General features: G+C 40.2%; 2 protein-coding genes across 3 annotated transcripts in view; one reads left to right on the plus strand and one right to left on the minus strand.

Moving 5' to 3' along the window:
- Window positions 1-2686, minus strand: part of EVA1C (eva-1 homolog C) — a 51758-nt gene extending 49072 nt beyond the window's left edge. Inside the window, exon 1 of the mRNA XM_083611306.1 lies at window positions 2586-2686. Within this exon, the coding sequence (XP_083467432.1) occupies window positions 2586-2655 (70 nt within the window). The 5' untranslated portion in view covers window positions 2656-2686. The remainder of the gene's footprint in view (window positions 1-2585) is intronic.
- A 172-nt stretch (window positions 2687-2858) lies between these two features.
- Window positions 2859-26531, plus strand: part of URB1 (URB1 ribosome biogenesis homolog) — a 47292-nt gene continuing 23619 nt past the window's right edge. Inside the window, exons 1-18 of one of the 2 annotated variants that reach the window (XM_083611219.1) lie at window positions 2859-3082; window positions 4450-4589; window positions 5240-5391; window positions 6916-7048; window positions 8347-8443; window positions 9088-9173; window positions 9889-10014; window positions 10727-10857; window positions 12164-12359; window positions 14231-14368; window positions 16224-16397; window positions 17542-17686; window positions 18472-18594; window positions 18907-19019; window positions 22044-22157; window positions 23908-24024; window positions 25090-25228; window positions 26345-26518. In XM_083611219.1, the coding sequence (XP_083467345.1) occupies window positions 2932-3082; window positions 4450-4589; window positions 5240-5391; window positions 6916-7048; window positions 8347-8443; window positions 9088-9173; window positions 9889-10014; window positions 10727-10857; window positions 12164-12359; window positions 14231-14368; window positions 16224-16397; window positions 17542-17686; window positions 18472-18594; window positions 18907-19019; window positions 22044-22157; window positions 23908-24024; window positions 25090-25228; window positions 26345-26518 (2449 nt within the window). In that variant the 5' untranslated portion in view covers window positions 2859-2931. Of the gene's footprint in view, window positions 3083-3929; window positions 4015-4449; window positions 4590-5239; window positions 5392-6915; window positions 7049-8346; window positions 8444-9087; window positions 9174-9888; window positions 10015-10726; window positions 10858-12163; window positions 12360-14230; window positions 14369-16223; window positions 16398-17541; window positions 17687-18471; window positions 18595-18906; window positions 19020-22043; window positions 22158-23907; window positions 24025-25089; window positions 25229-26344; window positions 26519-26531 lie in introns of those variants that run through there. The other variant, XM_083611220.1, reaches the window with a different exon arrangement.

A 26531-nucleotide genomic window follows, 5' to 3' on the forward strand; every position in this document is an offset into this window, starting at 1 on the left:
ATTTCCCCTATGGTTTCCAGATGCTTTCTTCATTTTATTGAAGTAGCAATATGATATACATTAGCCTGCTGGCAGGTTTTATTTTATGTCTGATGTAACTTCCTACAACATTTTAATTGTATTTCCTGCTGTACAAATAATCCTCATTTATTTTATGAAGACTATGTTGATGAAAGATTTTCACTATTTCTCCTGGAGGTTATTATTTTATTCACTTTTTCGCTGCATTATATGAATATGATCCAACCAAGGTTTTAAGTCCTACTGAATTCTATGGCAGACCTGTAAGCAAAAATCAATAGAAATAAAAGTGCTTATTGTTAACTGGATTGTACTGTGTTAACATGCAGTGATGTTTTGGGAATGCAGTGTCAAATCTTTTCTCTCTCCCTTTTAAAACACATTAATAAAACACTATTAGAACGTGTGTGTGTAACATTTGTGTGCACATTATCCTTAGCATGATGCTTGTGTAATTTTTATCCAAGACCAGTAACACAATTTATTGCTCTCCTATAAGTAGACTTTATGCAGGATTGCCCTGCTGTTGTGGTGGTGGTGTGGGATAGGCATGCTGGATTCATATAGCATAGGAATGCACAATCAGCAAGGAAATAAACCTAACTCCAATATTAGTAAACAAAAATACAAAATAAAAAAGTTTACAAGATGGCATTGCTTGTGAAGAAGTCCCTCATAACTAACAATGGGGTGAGGAATTGATTAGTTTTAATAACATGTAAAGTGTATGCCCACTGCATTGTAAACGATACTACAACTGAATATACATTCTAGCTGGAGTAAGATTTACATTGTATATCGACTTGATTCAGAACCAAATTTAATATACTAATCTCCTAGACCCTGGATACAAAAAACAGACTAGCAGACCACACCTCTTAAATACTACTTTGGGAAAATATAAACTGCTAGGTTCATAGACATGTTTCACAAGGAAGTAAATATGAGTAAGTAACTATAACCAACAATGGATGAAAAAGGGGAGAAACTTGAAATATGTGACTCTCATTTACAAGGATTAATTTTACATTCTGCTCTCTTAGCAGTAAAAAGTTCAAAAGGTGTTTTGAGTATCATGCTTGCATGATAATTTAACCTTTTCAACTGTAATAAATCTCAAGGGAACACTTTAAGCCAATAAACAGTTTAGAATTTGTGCCGAAGTGGAAGAGTGCTGCTTAGGGCTGTGCAGTGCAATCCTAAGCATGTCTAAACAGAAACACATATCTGAGTTCAATGGGACTTACTCCATGGCAGCTGTGTTTATGCAACCTTAGTTATTCTGAAACAATTAACATGGAATGTAAGGGTATGTTTTTGTGTAAATGGTGGGTAAAAAACACTTTTGACTATGTATACTCCTGGAGAATAGCGGAGCTGGAAGGGGCCAAACGTAAGAGCTCAGCTGGATCAAAACAAAGACCTATCTAGCCAGAATCTTGTTCCTCACAACAGCCAACCAGATGCTTATGAAAAGTCCACAACCAGGGTATAAGGGCAATAGCACTCTCCTGCTGCTATTTCTCAGCAACTGGTATTCAGAGGCATACTGCCTCCAATTCTGAAAGAAGTATATAACCTTCATGCCTAGCAGTCATTGATAGCCTTATCTTCCACAAATCTGTCAGCCTTCTTTTAAAGATGTCCTAACTGGTGGCCATCACATCTTCTGCTAGCAAATTCATTTCACTATGCCAGGGTTGGGGAGCCTTTGGCTGTCCAGATGATGGTGAACTTCAACTCCCATTAGCCCCAGTAGGCATAGCCAATGGCCAGGGATGATGTGAGTTGTAGTTTAGCAACCTCCACTTTCTTTTTCACATTTCCCTAGCATGGAAGTTTTTTATTTTATCAGACATAATGCAGCAAGATAAAAATAACAAAATACTACTAGTGATGTAATACTAAATGCAGAACCATGTGCCCAGACAACAAGGAAAATAAATGTGGGCAGGAGAGAGCACACATAAGGGTAAAGAAAACCCATTTGCCACCTTACTCCGCTAACAGCAGCATTTATATGTGGCAGTCTAATGCTTCTAGAAACATATAAAGCTTCACTTTGGAGAGTTTAGGCAAACATTAGAGAAACCATGATAAACGAAAAGCACACAGCAGTAGTAGGTGAGCCTTTAAGTTACCACTGTGTTCTTAAAATATAAACAACTATGGTTGCCAGACAGAGAAAAAACAGGCACCGGTGCAGGAAAGCGTATCACTGAAGACCAGAGTTGACAAAAGTAGCAAGAAAATTCTTCAAAAGTAGCAGAAAGTCCGATGGCATAAGCCATTCACGCTGACACCACTAGCCTCCAAGAAATCCTCGCTATGAATCTCTTTCGCTCGTAACAGCGGATAAGCTTCGGAAGTAGAAACACTTGTCAGAGAAAAAACAAACACAAACCAATGCTATTCTAACTTAGTGTGCAGAATGGATTTTTTTGCGCATCCTAATTTAAGATTTCTAGGTTCGGTGGGCCCCCTAGAGCGTGCGCGCCCTCGTGCACCGCTCACTTCATATGGCAGCAACCAGCGGAAAAGCCTCTGTGGCAGGACAGGGGAACCTGTTGCGCTTCTCCCTAGGCAGATCCATTGCACCCACCACCCCTGGCAGCCGCTGGAGTCCGAAGACATCGGGCGGGGGCGACACAAGTAGAAGGACAAAGAGGGATGGCGGCTGCATCTGAAGAAGCAGAAGGGGCCGCTGTCGGCTTCGGTCTCTTGGTCGCTGGACTGCGAAGGACACCTTTCAGCGGCTTCCTCTGAAGTTCCCTAAGCGGCCTAAAGCGGAACCTTGATCTCGCTTGCCCGTTTCCCGGGGAAAGAACAGCGGCCGGGCCGCTTCCGGCTGCCGCGGAGAGCAGCGAGGCAAAGCCGGGCTTCCATCTGTGGTCGCGGTTGCTCCTGGTCATGGGCGCCAAACGCAAAAGCCCGGCTTCGGCCAAGCGGCAGGAGAAGGAGAAGCCGCCGCCGCCGAAGCGGGCCCGCGGTAACGAGGCAGCGGAGCTCACCGGGACCCAGTTCAAGTCCACGTTGCGCGACCCCAGCGCCGCCATGAAGGGTGAGGGCTGCTTTCCCCACGTGTTCGCCACATCGGTTGCTTGTCCTCCGCCACTTCTTTTCCCAAACGCTTCTCCCCGACCCCTGGGGGTTAAAGCACTGCGAATCCGTGTCTGGGCAAGGGCCAAGCAGCTATCCTTGGGCAATAGCGTAGCTTACCCTTCCTCCACCACCACCGCCCCCCGGATTCCCCCCCCCCCCTTTGCTGCTGATTTATATAGCCGAGTACTGCTTCGCCACCCCAATGAGTTGCATTGCTCAGTTTTCCACCAAAATTGGATGCTCAGTAATTAACTTTAACCGCTCCGTCGAGGAAGATGCACGTCACAGAGATCGCCTCTACCCCCCGCAACTCTTGTCCATCAGAATAGCCCTTTTTGAAAGAAAAGAGCAGCAATCTGCATAGTTGTAGGGGATTATTGTAGTTATTTCAAACACAGTTTTTTCTCCCATTTACGCAGTTAGTTCAAGTGGTTCCCTTGTTGCAAGTTCTTATTGCACAAGGGACTGTAGATTCATTAAAGGCAACAGAGTTTTGTGGCACCTTAAAGACTCAGCGCATTTATTATGGGATGATCTAGTAGTGCCTGCTTCATCACATGCATGAAATGTAATCCTCTGTTAGTATGTATATACAGTAGGGTCTGAAAGGGTAAATGTAAACGTTTGAGTTAAATGGCAATGCAGTGTAAAAAGTACAGCCCGTAACAATCCCATTTTAGCTTAAATACAGCTAAAATCATTTGAACATTGTTGTGTAAATTAACTCCAATCCTTGGGCAGCAACTGCACATTTTATGTTATTTTAGCAGACAAACACTGCTAAATATCTGCATATTGATTAATGCAGAGCACAAAGTGGGACTGATTGTTTATATATTACACTAGAAGTGCGCAGTTGGAGGGGGTAGAAAGTTTGCAAGATGTCCCCAGGTAGGGAAGCTTGTCAACATAAAAAAAGAGACTCTTAATCTCAGTGTCATGGGGTTGGACTAGATGATGTCATGGTCCTTTCCAACTCTACAAGTCTATGATTCAGTGATTTTATTTATAATATTTAAATCTTCAGATTTACCCAGGCAATAGACTCCTAGTTCACTGCTCCAACTTCGTTATGGTGCAATATTACAGATTTGTTTTCCACTTAGTTACTGTTGCACCATTTGTTTGTCGGTCTGCACCTGTGTTCTGTTCCCAGAGGTTGCATTGGCAAGGTATTAATGCCAGCAATTTGTTGGTGGTGGTTTCTAGGTACATAGGAAGCTGCCTTCTGTAGCTGGTTGATCTAGCTCAGTATTGGCTATACTGAATGGCAGCATCTCTCAAGGATTTCGGGCAAGTGTTGAATAAGTCCTTGATTTGTTCCAGGTTTGGAAACATTCATATCAAGAGCGAAATCATTACCATCAGCAGAACAGTATGATGTTGTAGAGGGATACATAAAAGTTTCTGTTGAGTGCACAGAAATTTTAAAACTTCTGGATGGTGAAAGGCGGCCTGAAAGTGAGGTCAGTATTTCGTTTGTTGCATTTAGCATTCTATGATGAGTTGTGTATACAGTGAACAAGTACTGATTGGTAACATAAAGAAATAAGGAATAAACTTTCCACTGGAACCTTCACACAGTTAAATTAACGTTTGTTGTTTGTCAAGTATTTCACACACTGAAACACTTAAAATAATAATCTTATTTGTCCTCACAATAAGTCTGTGAAATATTTCCTTCATATTTTCATATTGTAGGATTTGTAGCCCTGCACGTTTGTGATGCACACTGTTGTTCCACCTTCCTTTGAAATTGTGCGTTGGCTGCAGGCATTTTGTTACACTATAGGACAGGAGCATTGGCTTGGAAATTTTGACTTACTATTACAGAAATTGTCTCCTTGAAGACCTTGTTTAGCAAAGATAGGGTCCACAATTCATTTGCAATATTTCTTTGCTTTATTTTGGTATTCTGATTTAGAGTTTCCCATTGTAGGAGGAAGCAGTGGATCTAAGCACTTGCTACATTTTTACATTTGGAAGCTTCCTTTGTTGTTAGATGTTATGCTTTATTTAGGATGATGACTTCTCAAGTTGTTCTACTAATATTTGCTGCTTTTCCCACCCACCCACCCCAATAAACAAAGTATAATAAAGTATTTAAATGTTGCAGATGCTGCTAATCTTTCAAGCTCTAGAAAGCATTTTGCTGCGAACAGCAAGTGATTTGTCCCACTTCAGTGTGGTAGGGATGAACATAGTAAAGAAGCTGATCAATAGCTACATGAGATTACTCTATGCTGCTCTGTATTCTGAGAGTCACAGGTAAGTTCATTGCAAACCAAAGGACATATATAACTGTCTAAAACTTGAATGAAACAATATTTCCATTGATCAGGATCATGCCACTTTAATCCTGAGAACAGATCTTGGAATGGTACACAAGTACTCTTTATATTTGATTTAGGAGAATACTTTAATTGGCCATGACCTTCCTCTCCTTTCTTTTTGCTTCCATGTTCATATATTTATTTATTTGAGGCTTCTACTCCACCAGCATAGATTCAAAGCATACTTACAAAAATGTGGTGGCACATTTTTTAAAAATTCAAAATATAATGTTCAGCATCCATTACAGAGTGCAGGGGTCCACTATAAAAAAAAAGACTCATCAACAGGAAGAAAAGTATAAAAATAACAGTTACTCACATCAACCGCATGTGTTTAAAAGCTGTTGGTAGGGCCTGGCCATACTCATGGATAGTAACATAAGTGACAAAATAATACCAAATTAAAATAAACTTACTACTTTTATGTACTCTGTGAGTCAATTTTTCTAATAATGCAATATCCTACACTTTTGCATACCAGAATATTCTCTCCAGAATCTTGCAATAGTTAATCTGGTAAGTGACCAGTTCCCTTCTATATGGAACAGATTCTTGCTCTGTAAAGAGGTTTACAAGGGCTAATTGTGGGGATGGCATTATTTTGCCTTTTACATCGAGTGCATTCTTACAAACCACAGTATTCAAAAACAGTTAAACTTGTGGATATTCCCACCATAAATGGAGATATGTTCCCATATCTTGACATTCTCTCCTGCACCTTGGCAAGGAATCTGGAACCATATTTCTAATAAGCGAGCTGTTACAAATACTGGAAGACCAGGCAAAGATGGCCCAAGACATTTTTGTTTCCTGAAGTACAACATTCAAATGGTGCAACATTTATATTATTATGTTTTATTATTCTAAAACCACACTAGCACTCTTTAGTTACTGAAATCTTTTCCCTCAAATCTTCTGCTGAGGTGGACTGCCTCAGCCAAAATTGCTAGTTTTTAGGTTTTATGGTTTTCAGTTACAAACTTCAGAAAAGTAAAGAAAAAGCTACAGCAATGAATTTCAAACAAAAAACAAAAGGGGAGGAAATTTGAGTTAGATGCTTATTGGTAAGTGTTTTCAGGCAAACACTTCAGTCTGGGATGTGCCTCAGCATTTCTAATGATAGGGCAGCCTTGGGACCATAATTTATCAGGGTTTAGACTGGTAGAGTTATTCATAAAGAAGTGGCCTATATAATTTTCAATCATTCATCTTAAAAGTGATGAAACAAAAAATATAGAGCATTGTACCCAGCAAAGTTTCCCATTGCCACAAGGATGTTGGCTTGCACAATGGGAATTCCTCTCTCCCCTCCACAAATTTGCTGTGATGTGCGAGGTATCTGCCGCTCTTAGTTGACATAATTCAAACTTGCCTATTTTAATTTCAAAGGTGTCAGTTCTTAATTTTCCATTGACTGGTTTGCCTATGTACTGTTCCTTCTCCTGTGTTGCTTATACAGACTGTCTCGCCAGTGCCTCATCTTGCTATCTGCAATGGTGTCACAGGGGCCAGATGCTGCAAGGGATGTCTACAGCCACTTTGATTTCAATAATAAATTCCTTCCTAGTTTAGTGAAGAGGAGAGATTATAAGGTAAGAGGAGGAAATATGTAGTGAGTGTAAGTGATGGCTTAATTGTATTCGTTTTTTGTGGTGTGAAAAGTAAAGCTAGAATTGGGGGTGGGGATACCTAAGTCTCTTTCTATATCATGTGCAGAGCATCATTGATGTGGATTGCTTTATTGCTTCAAACTGTCACTGATCCACAGGGGAAACATTTTTTGATTATTGATTTACTCAGGCTTTTAAAAAAATGTATATATACGTGATTTTACTACATCATTTTTCTGTGGGGGGGTAGCTTTTGTATGAAATGGCACCTATGTTTTGTATGACATGGATGTAACTGTTATGTCCCCCCTCCCCCTTACACAAATGCCTTCTTGCATAAAAAAGAAGTAGCAAAGTCATCCTGTGAGAATTTCACAGCAAGCAAGCTCATATGCACACAAACACACGCCATAATGTGTGATTCAAGCTGTGGATTCCTTCCAAAGTTTAGTAAAAGCACATTGTACAGGTTTCCTAGGATTTTGCTACTGCAAATGCAGGTGTGCATGGAAGTGCAACATGTTTGTCTGCTGTTCCGCTCCAGAAAGCTGCTGATAAAAACAGGGACACCAAGATGATGTGTTAGCTTCCCATGTACAGTGGAACCTTGGAAGCTGAATGCCTGTAAACTCGAACGCTTTGGCTCCTGAACAATAAAAAACCGGAAGTGATTGTTCCGGTTTTCGAATGATTTTCAGAAGCCGAACGTCCGGCATGGCTTCCAATTGGCTGCAGGATGCTCCTGCAGCCAATCAGAAGCTGCACCTTGGAAGTTGAATGCTTTGGAAGTCAAACAGACTTCCGAAACGGATTCTGTTCGACTTCCAAGGTACAACTGTATAGGAAGGTTCATTCATTCATATGACTGGTGAACCGCCTCTTCTGTTAATCTTACATTGTTCCAGATACACATTGTTCATCTTCCTCCCATGTTTAATGCATAAATAATCTATGGCCCTTGGGATTTTGACTGCTTTTGTTTTATGTAAACATGTGAGGAAACCACAACAGCAGTTGTTGTTATATATATATATAGGCTCTTTTCCAAACCACTGTGGAAGCAGTGACACCACACTGGTAAAGAGGGCCTACATTTCTGATGGAGTGCACCTTATGAAATATGATAAACATAGAAATGGTTCTGCTAGTTAAAAGACTGTGAACTGTTTAAAATTGCAGTCACTCTTTTAAATATGTATCAAGTCCCTCATATTACAATTGTTGTAGTGAGTTGGCATTTGGGTTTATAAGTTGCTGAATGTCTCTTAACATTTATTTAGGGCAAGCCTGATGTTCGTATGGCATATATCCAGTATGCTATTTCTTTTTTAATTGCTGGTGACAACACAATCCTTGTCCACGTTCTGGAGTTAAAAGGTATATTATAAATACTGTTTCTTAAAGGCATTAATGTCTCCATCTTATTTGTGAAGTGAGAGGTCCGTGTTTGGATGTTACGAGTACCTAAATTCACTGGATACAAGCTTTAGAAAGGAGCAGTTCACTTTCATTCGCCTGTGAGTTGTATTGCACAAGGCATTTAGCTGTCAAGATACATAATGGGAGAACTTAGCAAAACCTCTGTGCTCTTCACATAGTATCAGTAGAGGAAGACGGAGATTTAAAGAACCCTTTGCTCATGTTTTTGAGTAAGTGGCTGAGTTTAATGAGGGCAAGATTCCCTTACTATTCTATCCCAGCAAAGGAAAGTTAAAGTGCTTTGCCGGTTTCTTAGCTCTGTTTGGAGAAACTTGAGTCTTTGGATTGGGGACAATGTTATGGGCCAGATTTCCCCTACTCCCCCATAGTTGGCCATCCTTACTGTACTGTAGAGTTCAGAATTCAGCTACCTTCTTCCATGGTACAAGTTCATTGTTTATTCTGAGTCCATTCACTTTTGGCTCACCTTGTAGACCAAAGCATTCGGTAACACCAGTGGCAACACTTGATAAAACTGATTTCATTTTAAAAACGCTTCCCATCTTCCAATTATGTTTTTAACATTTTAAAATGGTTTGTAGATTTCATCCCAGATATTTTTCGAACCGGTTTGAAGGAAGATAGAATTTCTACAGTTAGCCTTCTACTTTCCACATTGGCAACTAAGGTATGACCTTGACATGACTTTACTCTTTGTATCTTATTTGCTGAAAATAACTCTGTTGTGGTTTTCCAAAGACTCTCCAATTACCAATCCCTTAATGTTTGGCTACAGTTTAGATCTTGTCAGCATTTCTGTTATGAGCTTTTGTTTGATCATAAAATATTCCCTAAGAGTTGGAGCCTGTAATTTGCTGAGCTTTTAAACAAACAAGAAAATAGTATTTCAAAGCAACTGTTAGGAAGTTTTAAATCTTTTGTACATCCTGTAAAAATAACTAGATTCTTACGGCTTCCTTTTGAAACTTCAATTTCTGGGGGCAAGGGCAGCTGTTTCAGTTTGCTGAAGCAAAAACAACAGTATTGTGGCATCTTAAAGACTTAACAAAATCAAGGGTTCATTCACTTGTTCATCTTCCAGTGTGGTATAAGCAATCATCTACCAGAAATGCCACTCTGCAGTCTTCCTTGGACAAACAGGTTACTCTAAAAATAAAACAAATGTACACAATCTGACAACAGAAAGGGCAATATTTAGAAATGCATGGGAGAACATTTCAGTCTCTCTTTCTTAATGACCTTAAACCTGACCATTCTTGAACAAAGGAATTTCAAAGCTAGGCTCTAGCCTGAAAATACGGAATTATAAATTTATCAAGATAAAAGATTATTTTTTTCAGCCTTGTAGTTGAAATTTGTGTATGTATTGTATTTTTTTCTAGGTAGTTCACAATAAAAATCTTAGCAAGACCCAGAAAGTGCGTTTTTTTACTGTCGAAGTATTGAACCACATTGCCTCACTCTACCGCTGGAATGGAATTACTGATGTCAGCACAGAAGATGTCGTGGTACAGCAGTTTCTTCTCATCTTTTTCTATTTCAATGTTTAACCTCAGCAGAAAGGGTTTTGCCTTTATACTAACTCAAGAAAAAGAGGAAAGCTATATCTGGCCCCATAGAGTAAAATAATATTTTGCCTAGGATAAGGATTATTGTTGTTGTTGTTGTTACTCAACCTGCACCAGGTCTGAGGGTGGCTGGCAGAAATTCAAAATGGGATGGGAGTTGGGAGTTCAAAACATTTGCAGGGCACCAGGTTGGGGAAGGTTAGTATGCACAGCTGAAAACAGCAAAGGAAGTGAAGAAGAAAAGTCTTCTCTGATCCTTCCTAAACCAGCTTACGGACATTTAACAGTGTCTTCAGCTTTTTACAGTGTCTCACCATTCACTTTTTTCTCCTCCGAGAATCTGGTGGTTGCTGCTAGGTCTTGAGACTCCATTTTTCATGTCCTCCTCATAAATGCCACCCCATTCTGCCCATCAAATTTGACTTCCCAGCCAGAGGGAATATTGATCTGATTCCCCGTTGCTCATCTCCTCTGACTGATGGCAGCCGTCCAGCTTCTCAGGCAGAGCCCTCCCCATCACTTGCTCTCTGATCCTGGATATGCCAGGTACTGCATTTGGGACCTTCTGAAGCATGGAAAGCATGTGCTCTGTCACTGAGTTATAGTCAAATAAACAGATTCTAGTAAATGTTGATCTTTGTGCTCTACGCAGGCTACCCAGGATCCTGAAGAGGCAGGAAAGATCCTAGTGAGGAAACTCGTCCATAATTTTTTACTGGATCTCTGTTGTTCTCTGAAACATGGCATTAACTTTTATGATCCAAGCCTTGGCACATCTGGCAGGTAAAGTATCCCAGTTGCTCCGGTGGTTGAAAATAGTCCCGTCAGCTATTCTCTGTTTAAATCAAAGATTCTCATTTTCAACCAGACAAACCAAACGTACAAAAATTGCTTTGGTTTCGTATGTGGACTGCAGGTGTTCCCCACTATGGAACTGAGACTTGTCAGGAACCTGAGGGAATGAAGAAAGATAGAATTGGAAGGGCAGCCAGGAAGCTACCCCAAACCCCAGAATGTTTCCTAGGAGTGGAAGTGCATCAGGGGTAGAAGTGGACTTGGGGTGTAGGACCACAGCCAGGCCCAAACCGCGATTCTGGTTGAGGCAGAAACATTGACAATTGTTATGTCATCTCCTTTTTAAAGAAAGGCCACAGGGTGGAGCCCCAACACTCTACAGCTCCCAGAAGACAAGGCTGAACAAAATACTTCAAGTATTTTTCGTGAGAAGCCTAAACAGAGCTTTAAAAAATATAGTATGGTTTCCCTTAGGGAGTTGTTGCCATCATATGATATAGGCTGCTTAGCTGAAAGTTCTGTGAAGCAGTGGCCTTTGCTTATGAAAAGATTGGTCTGCATGTGCAGGCAGTAGAAGAAGAGGCACTATCTGGAAGACTGGCCTCTCTGTCATAAGCTTCTTCATTTATGAACAGTCCTATGACCCCTTTTGTTGAAGAGAAAGCCTTATATGTAGCCCTGCTAGTGAGGTAAAAAGGTAAATAAAAAGAATTTCTTGACTGATTTACTATGCTTAGCTAGTTTTTGCAGTACCTAGGCTGTCATTCCTCCCATCCCACCTCCTGCTCAAATTCTCAGCTGGTACTGTTTCTTGCAAATGAAATTGAAACAATAATGTGCCAATTATGTGCTATCTAAAGTGTCTAAATTAGATTACAATTCTGTGATTTCAGTAGCTTACAGAATTGTTTTGGGTTCTCTCTGTCAAAAGTAAACTGAGCAGAATTTAGAGCCTTATTTACCATCTTGCCTGCACCCAAAGAGCCACTTTACTAATTCCATACACCCAAGGGAGCTTTGTAGGGGTGCTGTTTCGTTTTGTTTGTCTAATAGCAGTTTTTTCTGCTCTATGGCACACCTCTTTTGAAAATGAGGAATGTTACAAGAGCAGTTTGTGAATCAGATGGGGGTCAAAGGGGGGGCAGGGGAGAGTCAAATTCCACTGGGCATGCTCAAGACCCCTTGCACACGCCTAGAGCAGTTGTTTGGATCCTGGCCACTGTTAGAATTGGTTTCAACTGTATGGTGGCATATGCTGCCATAGTGATTGTTTTTCAAAATCTTTCTTTACTAGAGGAGGGAATTTGGTTCTTCTGCGCTTTCTTGTGAATCTAAAGACTGCTGCAGAAGATGAGATGGTTGCTGATCTTGCGGTGAACATATTCAAAGTGTGCCCAGATTTACTGAACAGATACTTTAAGGAGTCCCAGTATTCTTTTGTTCCCAGGCTAAAATCAGCTTGGCTAGACAATATGAAATTGCTGAGGAAGGTAAGAATTTTATGAAAAGTATACCCTTTGTGCATGAAAATAACATTTACCAACTTTTTTGCTGTGTTAGGATCACAGTAAACATCTTTATTTCCCCCCCTGTAGTTATATTTGATGGGGGAGTAGCAAAGAGACTCATTTTGGTTAAGGGCCTGTTCATGCATTTCTTACTGTGGAGAAATCCCAACAGAGTTAGACCTTTGGGTTGGGTTGCTCTTCTCCCACACCTCACCATGTGAGTAAATAATGTCTATCTTTACTATATTTATCTGAACATAATACCTCTCTATTATCTGCCCTCCAGATCTGTCCTTGAAAAGAATGCTAGGGACATACTGTAGTCACACAGTTGAAATGATATTACTTAATAAGAGCATGATACAGAAAGCATAAGATTTTACTAGGTTGATATTGTGCCGTTGTAACATATGAACAAGTCCTGAGTTTGGAAATGTTTTTGCACAGGAATTAACCACATCTGATCATAACTGGCCGCCATTTTGTGCCATCTGTGCAGAATCAACATTCAATGGTACTTTGTGCACTGGAATCTGTACCAATCATGCAAAATCATATTTGATTCAAATATGCAAATTAATATTGGGGTCCATTGCTGCATATATTTCCTAATGGTTTTAAAGTGTTTGTTCTGCCAGTTGTGGAAGATGAAAGAAGATATAAGGAAGCTCCATTTCTACCCCCTGGGATAGAAATGGGAATACCAGTTCACACCTACTGATATCTAGAACTTTGCCAGGCATTGCCTTTACACCTTCAATACAGTTATAAGGCAGAGTGGTTATAAGCCTAGATTCCCAGGATACTGAATTTTGGACTTGGTACCACATTCTATGCTTCTGCAACACTTATGGCATGTATACAGCTCTGACAATAAACAGGAGGCAAGATGGTAATATGTGGGCTAAGTTTGTTCTCCTACCTTTTTTCTGGGCATAATTGCTGTTATCTGCTGTTTAGAAAGAGTACATTATCAACTCAAAACGGGTGATTAAATAGGAGCCAATATATTATTATCTTCCTCTGTGCTTACTGAGTTCTGTACCAGGGACCCTGAGCTATAAGCTGCCAAGAAGATATTGGCCATCCTTCAAGCTAAAGATCATTTAGCTGGTGTGAGTTGACTTAGCTCTAGGTCTTCCTAGTTATTTATAGAAAATGTGGCGAGGGGTTTAAAAAACTTCTTACTAAAATGCATTAGAGAGAGATTAATACATATCCTTTATTCCTAGTGAATGGGAAAAAATGTTTTTGAAAGTAATAGAATATATTAACTAAGAGAATGAGATCAGTGATGGAGAAATTAGATGGCAAATTATTTTTTATTTGATTAGAACGCTTATGAATAGCTTTTCTGTTACTCAGCAACATCCTGATAAAGTGTCTTAAACAGGAGGAATTAATATTGACAACAACAGATAAGCTATGGAAACTAAATGCTTGCCGGGAGAGAGCGACCGCGCGCAATATCACTCTCTATTTAGGATTCTCAGCAACTGATACTCAGCGACTTGCTGCCTCTGTTACTGAAGGTGATGCACAGCACAACATGACTAGTAGCCATTGATATCCTTACCCTCCACGAATTTTTGTTTTGAGGTGGCTGCAGCAGGAAACTGCTGAAGTTCTCCTAAATCCCTCTTCTGCTGGTGGAAAGCTATGCTTTATCAAATAAACAGTCGATGGACACCAGTTGGGTTTATCTCCAAACACCTTTCTTTTCATGAGGAATTAGGCATTTCAGACTGTTTTATAATATAATAACCTTTGTACATGTTCAGCTGAATTGGCTTTAGGGGCCATGGCCTCATTAGCACTGTCTTAACAATGTGTATTTTCTATAAAAATTTCAGATCTATGAGGCTCAACCAGAGATTTCTACTGCTTTCAAAACAACAGAGTTTGTTCCTTTTCCAAGATTGCTTTCAATGGTGATGGTAACAACCATTCCAGCTGTCTGCAACAAAGTCATGTTTACCCAAGGATTAAATGTAAGAACTTCTCTTTATAATCCGGATGGGGAGGTTTTTGGTTCCACTAAGCAATTTTGCTGGCACTTTCCTTATTAAAGCTTATCTTCCAGGGAATGTTCCAACAGTTGCAAGAACTCAGTGACTGATTTTTCATGTTATAGGAGTGAGCCTGTGCAAGCCTTGGGCTTGGGAGGAAGATTTTGCTTTGATTTTGACAAACCACACCTTTGCATTGCATCTGCATTCAGACAGACTATGTTAGTAAACTTAACTGTAGTTTACTAAAACAAGGGCAACTTCAGTCTGTGGTTTATGAATCTGGCTCATTATGATCGTTAATTCTAGTATTACAACTGAACCCTAAATTGTGGTTAATGAAAAATTAAAGTGGAAGCTTCCAACCCTCTTCTCCTCATGGCTGTACAAGAGGAGGGGAAGCATGTGAGCCTTATTTCGTCTCAAAGGTCTGTCCTGATGCTGCCACCTTGTCTGGATGGCAAAAATGTTGGCACAAATAGTAAAAAATTGAATGTCATTGGCAACCCAAGTAGATTCCACCTCTCAGACATTACTGTAGCAACATGGAATCCATCGAAGGGAAACAGTTCTTGGTACAAGGCCAGTAAACTTAGCATAGCTCATTTGATACCGTGGCCTAAATATGTGAAATAATTGAAGTAAATCATGATTTTTCAGTGTCTCGTAGCAGTGTGTGGCAACCCCACTTTACAATATTATTTGATCATTCTCCAGTGCTTAAAACATCTGGGGTCCTTCAGATGTTTTTGACTACAGTTCCCATCAACCCCCAGCCAGCATGGCCAGTGATCAGGGATAATGGGAACTATAGTTTGAAACACCTGGAGGGCACCAAGTTGAGCTATTGCACCTTTTGTTAACCTTCCAATCTCTCCTTACATCCCCTCTTCAGTAAATGTTGTTAGCTGCTCTGAGCCCGGCTTTGGCTGGGGAGGGTGGGATATAAATAAAATTTTATTATTATTCTGCCTGGACACTGAGGTCCAGCGCCGTGGGCCTTTTGGTGGTTCCCTCGCTGCGAGAAGCCAAGTTACAGGGAACCAGGCAGAAGGCCTTCTCGGTAGTGGCACCCGCCCTGTGGAACGCGCTCCCACCAGATGTCAAAGAGGAAAAATAACTACCAAACTTTTAGAAGACATCTGAAGGCAGCCCTGTTTAGGGAAGCTTTTAATGTTTAATAGACAATTGTATTTTAATATTCTGTTGGAAGCCGCCCAAAGTGGCTGGGGAAACCCAGCCAGATGGGCGGGGTATAAATATATTATTATTATTATTATTATTATTATTATTATTATTATTATTATTATTATTATTATTATATCTTGCAGGAAGAACCTTTCCAGTCCAAAGTACCCAGAATGTATTAAACTCTGTCTGGCCACATAATGCTTTAACCCTTTCCAGTCTGCCTGCTTCCTTGGGGCAAGAGCTGCTCTTTGGTTAGCTCTTCACTTTACAGGGCTGCTGTTGGTTTTCATTCTGTGCACACCTACTTGAGGGTAAGTCTCACTGAACCCAGTGGGACTTACTTGTGCTCTGTCTGGCCCTTTCTCCCTCACTTCCTTCCAAGTAGTGAGTCTGACTCTGCAGAAGCTCTGTGATAATTGATGTGGAGCTGTGCAGATTAAAGGCAAAGGTAGAAAAATGTGTCTTGTTTCCACTAAGGGGGGGGGGAGCTCTTGTCACAGCTATTTGCCTCGGTTCTTACATGGAACCTTGATTCTGCCTGGCCCCATCCTGGCAACTGAAAGTGATGCCACCAGTGGGTTACACCAGCAGTTCCTGGAAAGATGAAGCAGAAGCACAGTAACAGTTTGTTCCTCTTTTCTTTTAGATAGCCAATAAAACAGTAAAACATACAATCTTTTCGCTTATATCAACTGTTTTGAAAAGAGCACTGAAAAACATTGAGCACTGTCTAAATGAGACGTTATGGGAGAAGTCCGAAATCTATACACCATCTATGATGCAAGAATTCGTCCAGCAATACAGAGAAGCACTTGGCAAGGTAAAAAGTAATAAAACTGTGTGATGCATAATTGCAGTTTTGTGCAGCAGAAAATACGTCCATTCAGGGAGGATTTCTTCTTCCACTTTCTGTATCCTGACAGCTAAGGTGAAAAATATCCAGAGATATTTCTAATGGATTCTTAACATCTTCCCCCTCTTATAATTTATATGCTAGCGATTTCTTGATGCTTTAAGACTTTCTTAATTAATGCTTAATTGCTGAATGCTTGGATACTAATGTTTTAAACTTATTATATGCTTCTATTGAAATAATTTCTGTGCGAGGTACTAGTTGCAATTTTAAAGTCATGGTGCTTAGAATAGCAAGATATATTCAACCAGTTAGTAGAGATGGTAAAATAGAGTTTCAATAACCCTGGAATTCTGAATGTGGAAACTTGACTGGGAAGAACACATATCAGGGTGCCAGGTTTGCGGAATATCAGCCCCCTATCATTTCAGCAGATAGTGAAGATAAGGGGCAACAGTTGTAGACTGACAGTCAATTTGTTCTAAGGTAATAGTTGAGCTAAGGTAATAGTTTTCCAGTTCTCACAGCTGAGGCATCTCATTGACTATGTTGGAACATAATGCAAAACTGAGAATAAGTTGATCCTCCTCTTGGGCTTGTATTCTCCCCTTTCCTTCTCTAATGCAGCCAGGAGGGGGATATTGGAAACCTCTGCTTCAGTTTTTAGATTACGTGCAGTTCAACATGTCACCCAAACCATAAACTGTGGTTGACCTATACCATTGTCTTGCTTTTTCACACTGACCATAGTGATATGCATGTATTTGGACCTGCTATATAATTGGTGTGATAATTAGTATTAAAAACTGTAGGCCAATTCACTTAAGCCTAGTTCTGACCAACTGAAGTGAACAGTCATCAGTGGGCTTAATTAGCAGTTGCACAACAAAAACTATTTCTCAGTTTTAAAATACTTCTCATCTTGTAATTCAGACTTTCTCAAAAAACCAATGACTGGTAATTTTTTGTATGAATTTGCATAGGGTGTTCTTTCCCCTTTTCTCCTCCATTCCTGCTCTGTAAATAATTCTCTATAAACATGTTGCAGTGATAAGACAATAGTATAACAATATTTAGTGGCTAATGTTGGTCTTCTTTTTAACAAATCTAGCTCTTGCCAGATATGACTACCATAGTAGCAGTCTGGCAGTCGCTTCTAAAGCAAGAGAAGGGACAAGATGGACAGAAAGGGAGTGGTGAAGATGCTTCTGTTTCGGAGGAAATAACAGCAGGCAAAGAAACAAATGGAGAGCATGGTAGGAAAACCTTAGTCATCTTATCTAATGTGCGTGTGAACAGTGGAGCACAATGATTCATATCTGATGAGTCACAATGGCTCTGTTCTGTTCTTTGACAACCCCTGTTAACGACCTCTTATAGGAGAGATGCTTTTAGAGGCATCTAACATTATTCTAAGAATCTGAGCTCCTGTTTTCAAGAAACGTCTTGAGTTATCCTGGGGTAGTCACAGTGCAGCCTATGCAGACTCCGCAAGTGTCAGATTGGATGCAAAATTCAGTGTTATCATTTCTGCCGAAATGGTTTCCAGAGCTAAGTTACACTCCTATCCTGTGCACAACTTAAGCTCTTGCTGCATAAACAAAGGCTTGCAAGGGGGCAAGAGGAGTTGTCTGGATTTTCCTTTTTGCCATGGCCACTCCCCCTCTATTCTGCAGTTCTTTCCTATCACAGAAGGGATGAGAATGATAATTTCTTCGTAGCTCTGACTGTGACTGCCATATCCACCCACCCCTACCCTCAGTGCATTAGTACTTAACTATGTAGGGTTTTGCTAGCCAATACTAACGCAACAGTGTTTGTGGTGGTTGATGCACAAGCACAAGGGGCAGGGGCAGTTCCAAGCACCAAAGCAAGGGAGCTGGGCTTATACTGTTAAATGCATAAACCTAACTCCATGATTATAGTTGGTTACTTCTTAAATCACCCTTGATCCTGACTGCTATTTCACAGAATTGTATTATGTCTTTGCTAGTAATATTATTTTAAAATATGTTAATATATATATATATATTTACTCTAGGCTCAGATGATGCAGAGACCACTCTTTTGAAAGCTGTCTTACTCCACGTGATCTGCCTTTATCAGCAAGCTGTTCCCCATTTAGTAGCACAGAGCAACTTCGACTTTAGCAAATTAATAAAAGGTAATTTAAGTGTCTTCAAATTTTGAAGTAAGGCACACATTGAAAATCATTTGTATGATATGTATGGATGCAAAGCTCTGCCACTGAGCTATAGCCCTAACATAACATTTTGCTGTTAGACCTCTTTATTTTCCCAGGGTTTTAAATATTTGTTGTGTATTACAGTGCTTAAACATGTTATACTCCTTGATCTATTATGTTCATTTTTGTTTTAGTTAGTTTTTTCCTCTGTAATTTAATGTTTTTATTGAAATCATGTAAGCTCTGGAAATATAATGCATGGAATAAAATATTGTTATTTTCCAACCACAGGCATTATTACGGAAAAAGGACTGCGACAGGAGATCCCTCCTGTTCTACAATATCACATTATCAAGGTGGCTCTAGAATTGCCTGCAAACAAGTTTTCCTGGTTCAAAATGCAGGTCGGAACATGAGGGTTATTTTTGTCTCTTATATTAAGACCAGCTGTCTTACTCACTGGTTTCCTAATCTGTTTTTTCTGTAAGGCAGTCCTAAATTCCATTTTGTTAAGAGACCTGTGTGTTGTGAGCAATTATATTCACATTATACAAGTAGTGATGTTCTCAGAGGTAGCAATAAAGCTTTGAACATGCTGTAGTGCAGGGATGGAGAACCTTTGGCCCTCCAGATATTGCTGGACTACAAGTCCCAACATCCCTGGCCATTTAACACACTGGTGGCTGATAGGAATCACTATTATTATAATATATATATTCATAGGTAAAGGTAAAGGGATCCCTGACCAATAGGTCCAGTCATGACCGATTCTGGGGTTGCGCTGCTCATCTCGCTTTATTGGCTGAGGGGGCTGGTATACAGCTTCCGGGTCATGTGGCCAACATGACTAAGCCGCTTCTGGCGAACCAGAGCAGCGCACGGAAACACTGTTTACTTTCCAACCAGAGCGGTACCTATTTATCTACTTGCACTTTGATGTGCTTTCGAACTGCTAGGTTGGCAGGAGCAGGGACTGAGCAACGGGAACTCACCCCGTCATGGGGATTCGAACCGCCGACCTTCTGATTGGCAAGTCCTAGGCTCTGTGGTTTAACCCACAGCGCCACCCGCGTCCCTACATATATTCATTCATATATATATATATATATATATATATATATATATATATATATATATAATTTTCAAACCCCGCCTTTTTTCCTTACAGGGATTTAAGGCATCTTACAGATAAGAATAAGAGCAGCTAGATACATGGCTGGGGGGGATAAATAATTTTTTAAAAAATAAACATTGATAGAATTAAAACCATCTATCTATCATCTGTCTATCTAATGTGTTAAAAACCATACAAATAATTACAATAAAAACAGGATTTTATTTTATTTATTGAATTTATATACCACCCTATGCCCAGAGATATAGGCACTAGCCCTTTTGTTAAAAGCAGTGAGTCCCCAAATCCTGTTAGAACAAGAAATTTTGCACCTTCTGGCAGAAGGACAACAAGGAGGGAGCCAATCTGGCTTCTTCAGGGAGGGAGTTCCAAATTCTGGGAGAGCAACTGAGTCCAATGATATCTGGAGGGCCACAGATTTCCCATCTGTACTTTAGGTCCTCTAGTAAGAATAAACTGTAGTTCAAGAAGAAGAATTGCTGCAAGCTGTCCCTGGCTCTTAAAGCAAAATGCTTACATAGGATTTTCTCTACTGGCATGATTTTACTTTGTATACAGGTATTTTCTGAAGGAGAAACCCTCTCCCTGATTTAACTACAGAAAAGTCTTTTGAAAGTTTGCGTTTAGAACAAGAAGTGACTTTGCAGAGGCTAGGAATGACTGTGCCCATGTCTATGCCCACTTCTGCCCTTTGCATTTTAACTAGGAGCATGGTTATTTTATCTCTTGTAACACATGTGGAGTAGCATTTGTATAAACGGGAAAGGATTAGGTCTGGGGCACGGGATAAACACTGATAAAGCTTTGCCCTTCAGCAGGTATGCCAAACAAGCTTGTTTGGGAAGCTCAGAATTTCACAAAGAGGACTGTTCTCTCAGTTGTGTGAGATTCTGAATGAAGACAGCAGATCAAATGACTATTCAAAGTGAAATTACAAAAGTCCTGTTTGGGCAGTTACCTTTATTAGGACAACCAGTATGTCACGGGAAAGCAAGCGAGCTTTTGATTTCCCAGAATTCTTCATTAGGCTGGAGTTGAACAAAGGGGTGGAGGAGAAAAAAGAGAAAGCTGGCTTGGGGAAGGTCTGTAGCCCAGTGGTACCACATCTGCCTTTCATGCAGAAGGCCAAGTTTTAACCCTAACATCTCCAGGTATGCTGGAGGGCTGCTGTCAGTCATTGCAGCAAGATGGACCAAAGGTCTGACTCAACACAAAACAGCTTCTTGTGTTCCTAAGATTTTGAAGCCACAAAGTCTGGATTTAATCATATAATGTAGGTAAAGACTGCAGAGGTAATAGCATTAGGTTCTCCTAGGTGCTATGTAGCTTTCAAAATTATGATTATATTTTCAGAAATGGAGGCTTAGCTGTTACTGGTCTAGCAATCCTAGGTGTGGCTTGAAAGCTTTATAGCACCTAGCCCCACCTACGGTTTAAGACAATGGTCATGTTTGCACATAATTATAAGTAAGATTTTCTGGCTTATTGTGGTTTATTAGGAATGAGAAACATGCTGGTACATACCACCTGATCTCTCCCAATTTGCTGCTGCTTCCCTGGTGCAAGCTAGATGAACAAACCAGCAGGGCTTAGCATCCTTTTATAATCCAAACCAAGGATTGTGGTCTCTTGCTCCATTACAGGTCACAAATCAGCAGTTGTAGCTTCAGGTTATGTCAGGGCACATCCAGCTTGGATGTAATGAGAAGTCAAGGCTTTCTCACATCAGGAAAGGAGCAAAGTGGATGCAACTGGGCTATGCGTGCCACCAGCACACCGCTTGCCCTGATGAACCACGTAAGCCATAAAATCTGGCTTACCATTACATATGAACACAACATATGACTGAACTCTTCTTTTTAATGAATTTATTTCTTTCTTTATTGGAGCTTCCAGGGCATACAAAAACAAATGCAGTATTTGTGGCTTGAACATCAAGAGGATTTTCTTTCCTTCCTCTCCCCTGTGTCTCTTAACATTAGACTTAACGTCCAGCCTGATAGAACTTAAAAACTTGGTTACTATTTTGTGGCACTTTGGTTGGTCCTATAAATGTATTGCTTAACTGTGGATGTTTAATTTTTCTTATGGACCAACAAGATATACTTTGCTTCTTGTGTTCAAGGGAAGCGGGGAACTCCGAATGAATTGTTCAACCTTGTCCCCCAAGCTCTTGTGAAAGCAGAGTTGGCACTTGGCACAGGTTGTCAGTAACAGGGTTATAGGCATCAGTCTCTGTGGAGAGACCCAAAACAATTTTATGAATTGTAATCAATAAAGTGTGTCCTCCTAGGATGAAGCCGAGAAGGTCTCTGGCGAAAGATCAGTATTTTATTTGCTGATGAAAATGTTTGTAACAAGCAATCATTTGCACCTCAAAACCTCAACAAAGAAATTGATTATTAAGGTGAGCTTTTTTTAATCTAGTTTTCAAAATTTTGTTGTGCCCACAGAAAAGTTGTTCACAGTGAAGACACTTTAGAACAGGCTTCCTCAAACTTGGCCCTCCAGATGTTTTTGGCCTACAACTCCCATGATCCCTAGCTAGCAGGACCCCAGTGGTCAGGGATGATGGGAATTGTAGTCTCAAAACATCTGGAGGGCCGAGTTTGAGGAAGCCTGCTTTAGAAAGTTGGATTTAGGGTTTGTAATAAGCATGAACACTGTATTCACCCCCTGGATTGTATCCAACATTGGTGAATGGCATTCCACTCACACACCGGAACTGTCACACACCCCCAATCTTTCAGAGTTGATTTTTAGGGTGTGCAGGGAGCTGGAGGGGACAGGAAAATTGGTTGCACACACATAAGTCTGTTGTGTGAATGGAATGGAGCTGCAGGGCTGGCTAGAGCCTCCTCTGTTGCATAGAATATACCTCCTGAGGCCTGATTGCTGTATTCCCAGGAAATGGGTTTAGTTACTTCACTTTTTAATTCTTTCTTCAAGTCTCTGTTATCAAGTCTGTATTATGGCAATGAATTTGGTTGTAGGTTGCAAATACTCATACACTGCTCTTCGAGGACACAAAATATATTGCTTATGGAAATCAAGTTTTCCTTCAGATGTTATGAGTGGACTGATACTTGATGAAATCTTCTGTGTGGGGAGGTTCAGACTTCATGCAGGTGGTTGCAAGGGAACCTCCAGTGTGTTACTTGAGCACTTTTGTTAGGGAAAAGCACTGCCAAAAGTTACACAACTCCCCTTGGGGTTGCCCTAGTTTTGCTTTCTACCCTACATTTTAATGCAGTAGTGTTGTTGTTTTTTAAATGAAGTCTAAACTGGGTGATTTAGCACTAAAATCCAGCCCCTCACTTCGCCTTCTGAACAGCTGACTGGTGTGATTGCAGCTTTTACAGGGCCACACACACATGGCTCTAGCTGCTGGATGAGCTGGGGAAACTGTGAATGTGATTCCCCTTCAAGCTAGGGGTTCATGTGTGTGAGAAGTGTGTGGTCCCTTTGTAGGTTGAGGTGAATAAAATTGTTTCCATATAAATGTTTATAATTCAATTATTCACAGTGCTAGTCTTTTAGTTAGTTACAAAATTTCCTCCCTGCACTTCACCCTAAGATCCCAGGATGGATTGCAGTGATAAAATGTACAATTATAAAAACAGGACGCACCCCAAACAGGTTCCTGCCTCTTTTCATAGGCTTGAATTTGGTAGCTGGTGCATACAGTAAAACTCTCCTCCGCAACCCGTGGACAGGCTATTCCCATGCTGTCTGCGTTACAATAAAGGAGAGACAGGGTTTCATCTACCCTTTGGCAGAAGTCGTTCAGGGTCCTGAGAGCAAGTTTGAATGATCCTTACCTAAAGGAATCATTACAAAATGTTCATGGGCTTTAAACACTAACGTGAGCGCTATTGGTGTATGCTATGGAATTGGAATGGAAGGCTCTTGCGAGATTGGCCTTTTGTGCCGGCATAGATAAAGGAAAGTGGTTGAGGAGGGAGCAACACATGAGGCTTATATACTTTTAAATAACCTGTTTTTCCATTAATTGTGGTATGTTTTTAAATAGGGGTCAAGGTAAAAATGACTCTGCCATCTGCTGCTGTTCTTTCTTTAAATCAAACAGCCAAAATGAGAGCTGACATACAAAAATAGAACTGAAAGCTTTGCATGATAATTGTTTTTTTTAACAGGTTCTGCACGACAGTGGAGTATTTGAGTATACCTGGAAGGAACTTGAACTGTGGCTTGAACACTTGGATAACACAGCAGAAGGCAAAAAGGAAGCAGTGATTCAGTTTTTGGAAAGGGTAATAAATGTGCAAATTAACCAGATTAACAATGCCAAGAATAGCATATGTGGGGACTTATTACCTTTTGTTGTTTTAAAGAGGAAAGTGTTTTGAAAAATCATGAATGGATTCTGAGAACTCATATCTCCCAGACACGGAAGGGAACAAGGGAGATGAGTGATAGGAAAAGGCTTTTGTTAGAGATTTCCACTACAGTGGGTGGCATTGACAAAAGATTGTTTTTCACCATCAGTTTTATATCAGCATCTGCTGTTATAGCAGAGTGAACAAAGAACATGGGAAGGAAATGCAGCAAAATTATGTAAACCGTGATTTAATCCTACCAACGATGCTATCCTTTTTTGTGTGGAAGCTGTTAGTAGCATGCAGGAGAAACATGGTGTGGACTAGAAAGATCACTTCACAGGCAGTACACTGCATAATAAAAGTAATACTTGGTTCTAGGAATGCAATTTTATTATAGAATCAAAATGAATCCATATTATACCCCCCCAAAAAAATTGCTTTCTTCAATGACAACCCTAAATATTTAAGAATACACTATTGTAAAAGGAGGAAGAATTTAAAAAGATGTCTTCCGTGGTTTCATTCACATTTTGTTTATGGTTAAAGGGGTCAGGTACCAAAATACATGCAGTTCTGCTGGTTTTATGTACACAATGATAAAGCATCTGTTTTTCAGCCACTGTGATAGTTGAATTTTGTTCAGTTATACAAGAAGATAAAATGTTTAGGCTCCAGGACACTGCATTATATCTTTGGCTGACACCTGTGCCATTATGTGTGGAAATGTGTTTTGGCATCTAACGTACATACTCACTGCTAGATTTCGCAAAATGTTTTTTCAGGGGTATGTTTCAGTGTATGCAAGGTTCTGCACCAAATCCTGTAGGCTGCCACGAAATGTTGCATTGCTGCCTGGGGCTGATGAGAATTTGAGTCCAACAACATCTGCAGGGCTAAAGATTCTCCAGACCTGCTTTATGCTTACAGTTAATAGCATTGCTCCCTTACTATCTTTATGATTAAATGTTGGTAATGAAAGCTCACTTTCCATTGCAGATCTTGGTAAAACTGGTGACCAACCCCTATCCATACACAGATAAAGCAGCAGACCTTGTCCAGGAAGCCAGCATTCTCCAGGTCAACTTGTTTAAGCAAGATGTTGATAATGCCAGCATACCCATCTCTCACATTGACGGTATGTTCACTTTTGGGGGGGGGAAGTCATTATGCAAATCTTCCACAATTTTGCTGGAAAATTACATGTAGCCAGCATTTTAGAAACAGGCAGAAATTTTTAACTCGGGAGGGGAGCAATACTGTTTTGTTTTGTTCTTGTTTTTATTATGTGGTTTTATTATGTATTTGTGGTTTTTTTTCTGTATTTTTATGCTATGAAATGCCCTGAGATCTTCGTATGAAGGACGGTATACAAATTTAAATGACAACGACAATGCAATCCTGTGCATGTCTACTTGGAAGCAAGACCCTTTGAGTATTGTGTGTGTAGGATTGCAGCCTTAGTTGCCTTCTCAAGCTACACTGCAGTTGCTGACATAGATCCACAGCTTTTTCTAAATGCAAATGGGATTTTGCATCTTTGCTTATCTTCGGGATCCTAGGCCAGTCCAGAGAGTTAATTAGATTTGGGTTTGCTTCCAAGTTACAGGACTAAGGTCAGGTTTCTGTATCACAGTTTCTATACCCTTCTGTTGTTGTTCATACACACAGAAGTTCATACTACAGACGGTTTGTCAGTTATTACTACAGTTTGTCAATCTAGGTACTCCACCAAATCAGAGTTAATACAGACCATGGTTTCTGATACTGATAGGCTGGCTGATTGCAACACATGGCTTGTCAGTTCACATACTACACCAAGCCATCATAATTTTGACATGGTGTCTGAATAAAGCCATTGAGCAGTTGCTAGCTCAAATCATTTAGAAAGAATAGACCATCATCACTGAATTCTCACTGAACACACTTAATGTTAATAGACCCGAAATTTGGCATTTCTTTTGAGTTTCGAGGTCCCCCAGCCCAGCATTTGATATAGCAGATTTCTTGGGATGAACCAAAAAGCCTAAATGGTCTGCCACACACAAAATATTTGAAAATCATGCAAGCAGAATTTACTGTTTTCTGTTAAGATCTACGCAGGATTGTGTTTTGCTATTTTTGCTGAATGTTTCGTTTTGAGTAATGTTGTACTTGAGATCCTGTTATTCGGCTTCTGTTGACTGTTGACCCATTTGTTTGGGTTCTAGAAACAACCTTCATCTAAACTAAGCTTTTTCCCCTTTCAAACTAGATGTTCTGGATATGATCGATGTCATTGTGGAAGGCAATGAAGGCCTAAATGAAGAAATTGGATCTACTTTAAATGAAGACATGATTGTCAGCACTTTCCCATTTAGTGCTGTCGTTCCTGCTGCTTTGGAAGCCAGGAACAAGTTGCTTCTCGAGGCCGATGGGAATGCAAGAGGTATTTCCTTCCT

The sequence above is a fragment of the Podarcis filfolensis genome (assembly GCF_964270895.1).
Source record: "Podarcis filfolensis genome assembly, chromosome: 4".
Taxonomy (NCBI): Eukaryota; Metazoa; Chordata; class Lepidosauria; order Squamata; family Lacertidae; genus Podarcis; species Podarcis filfolensis.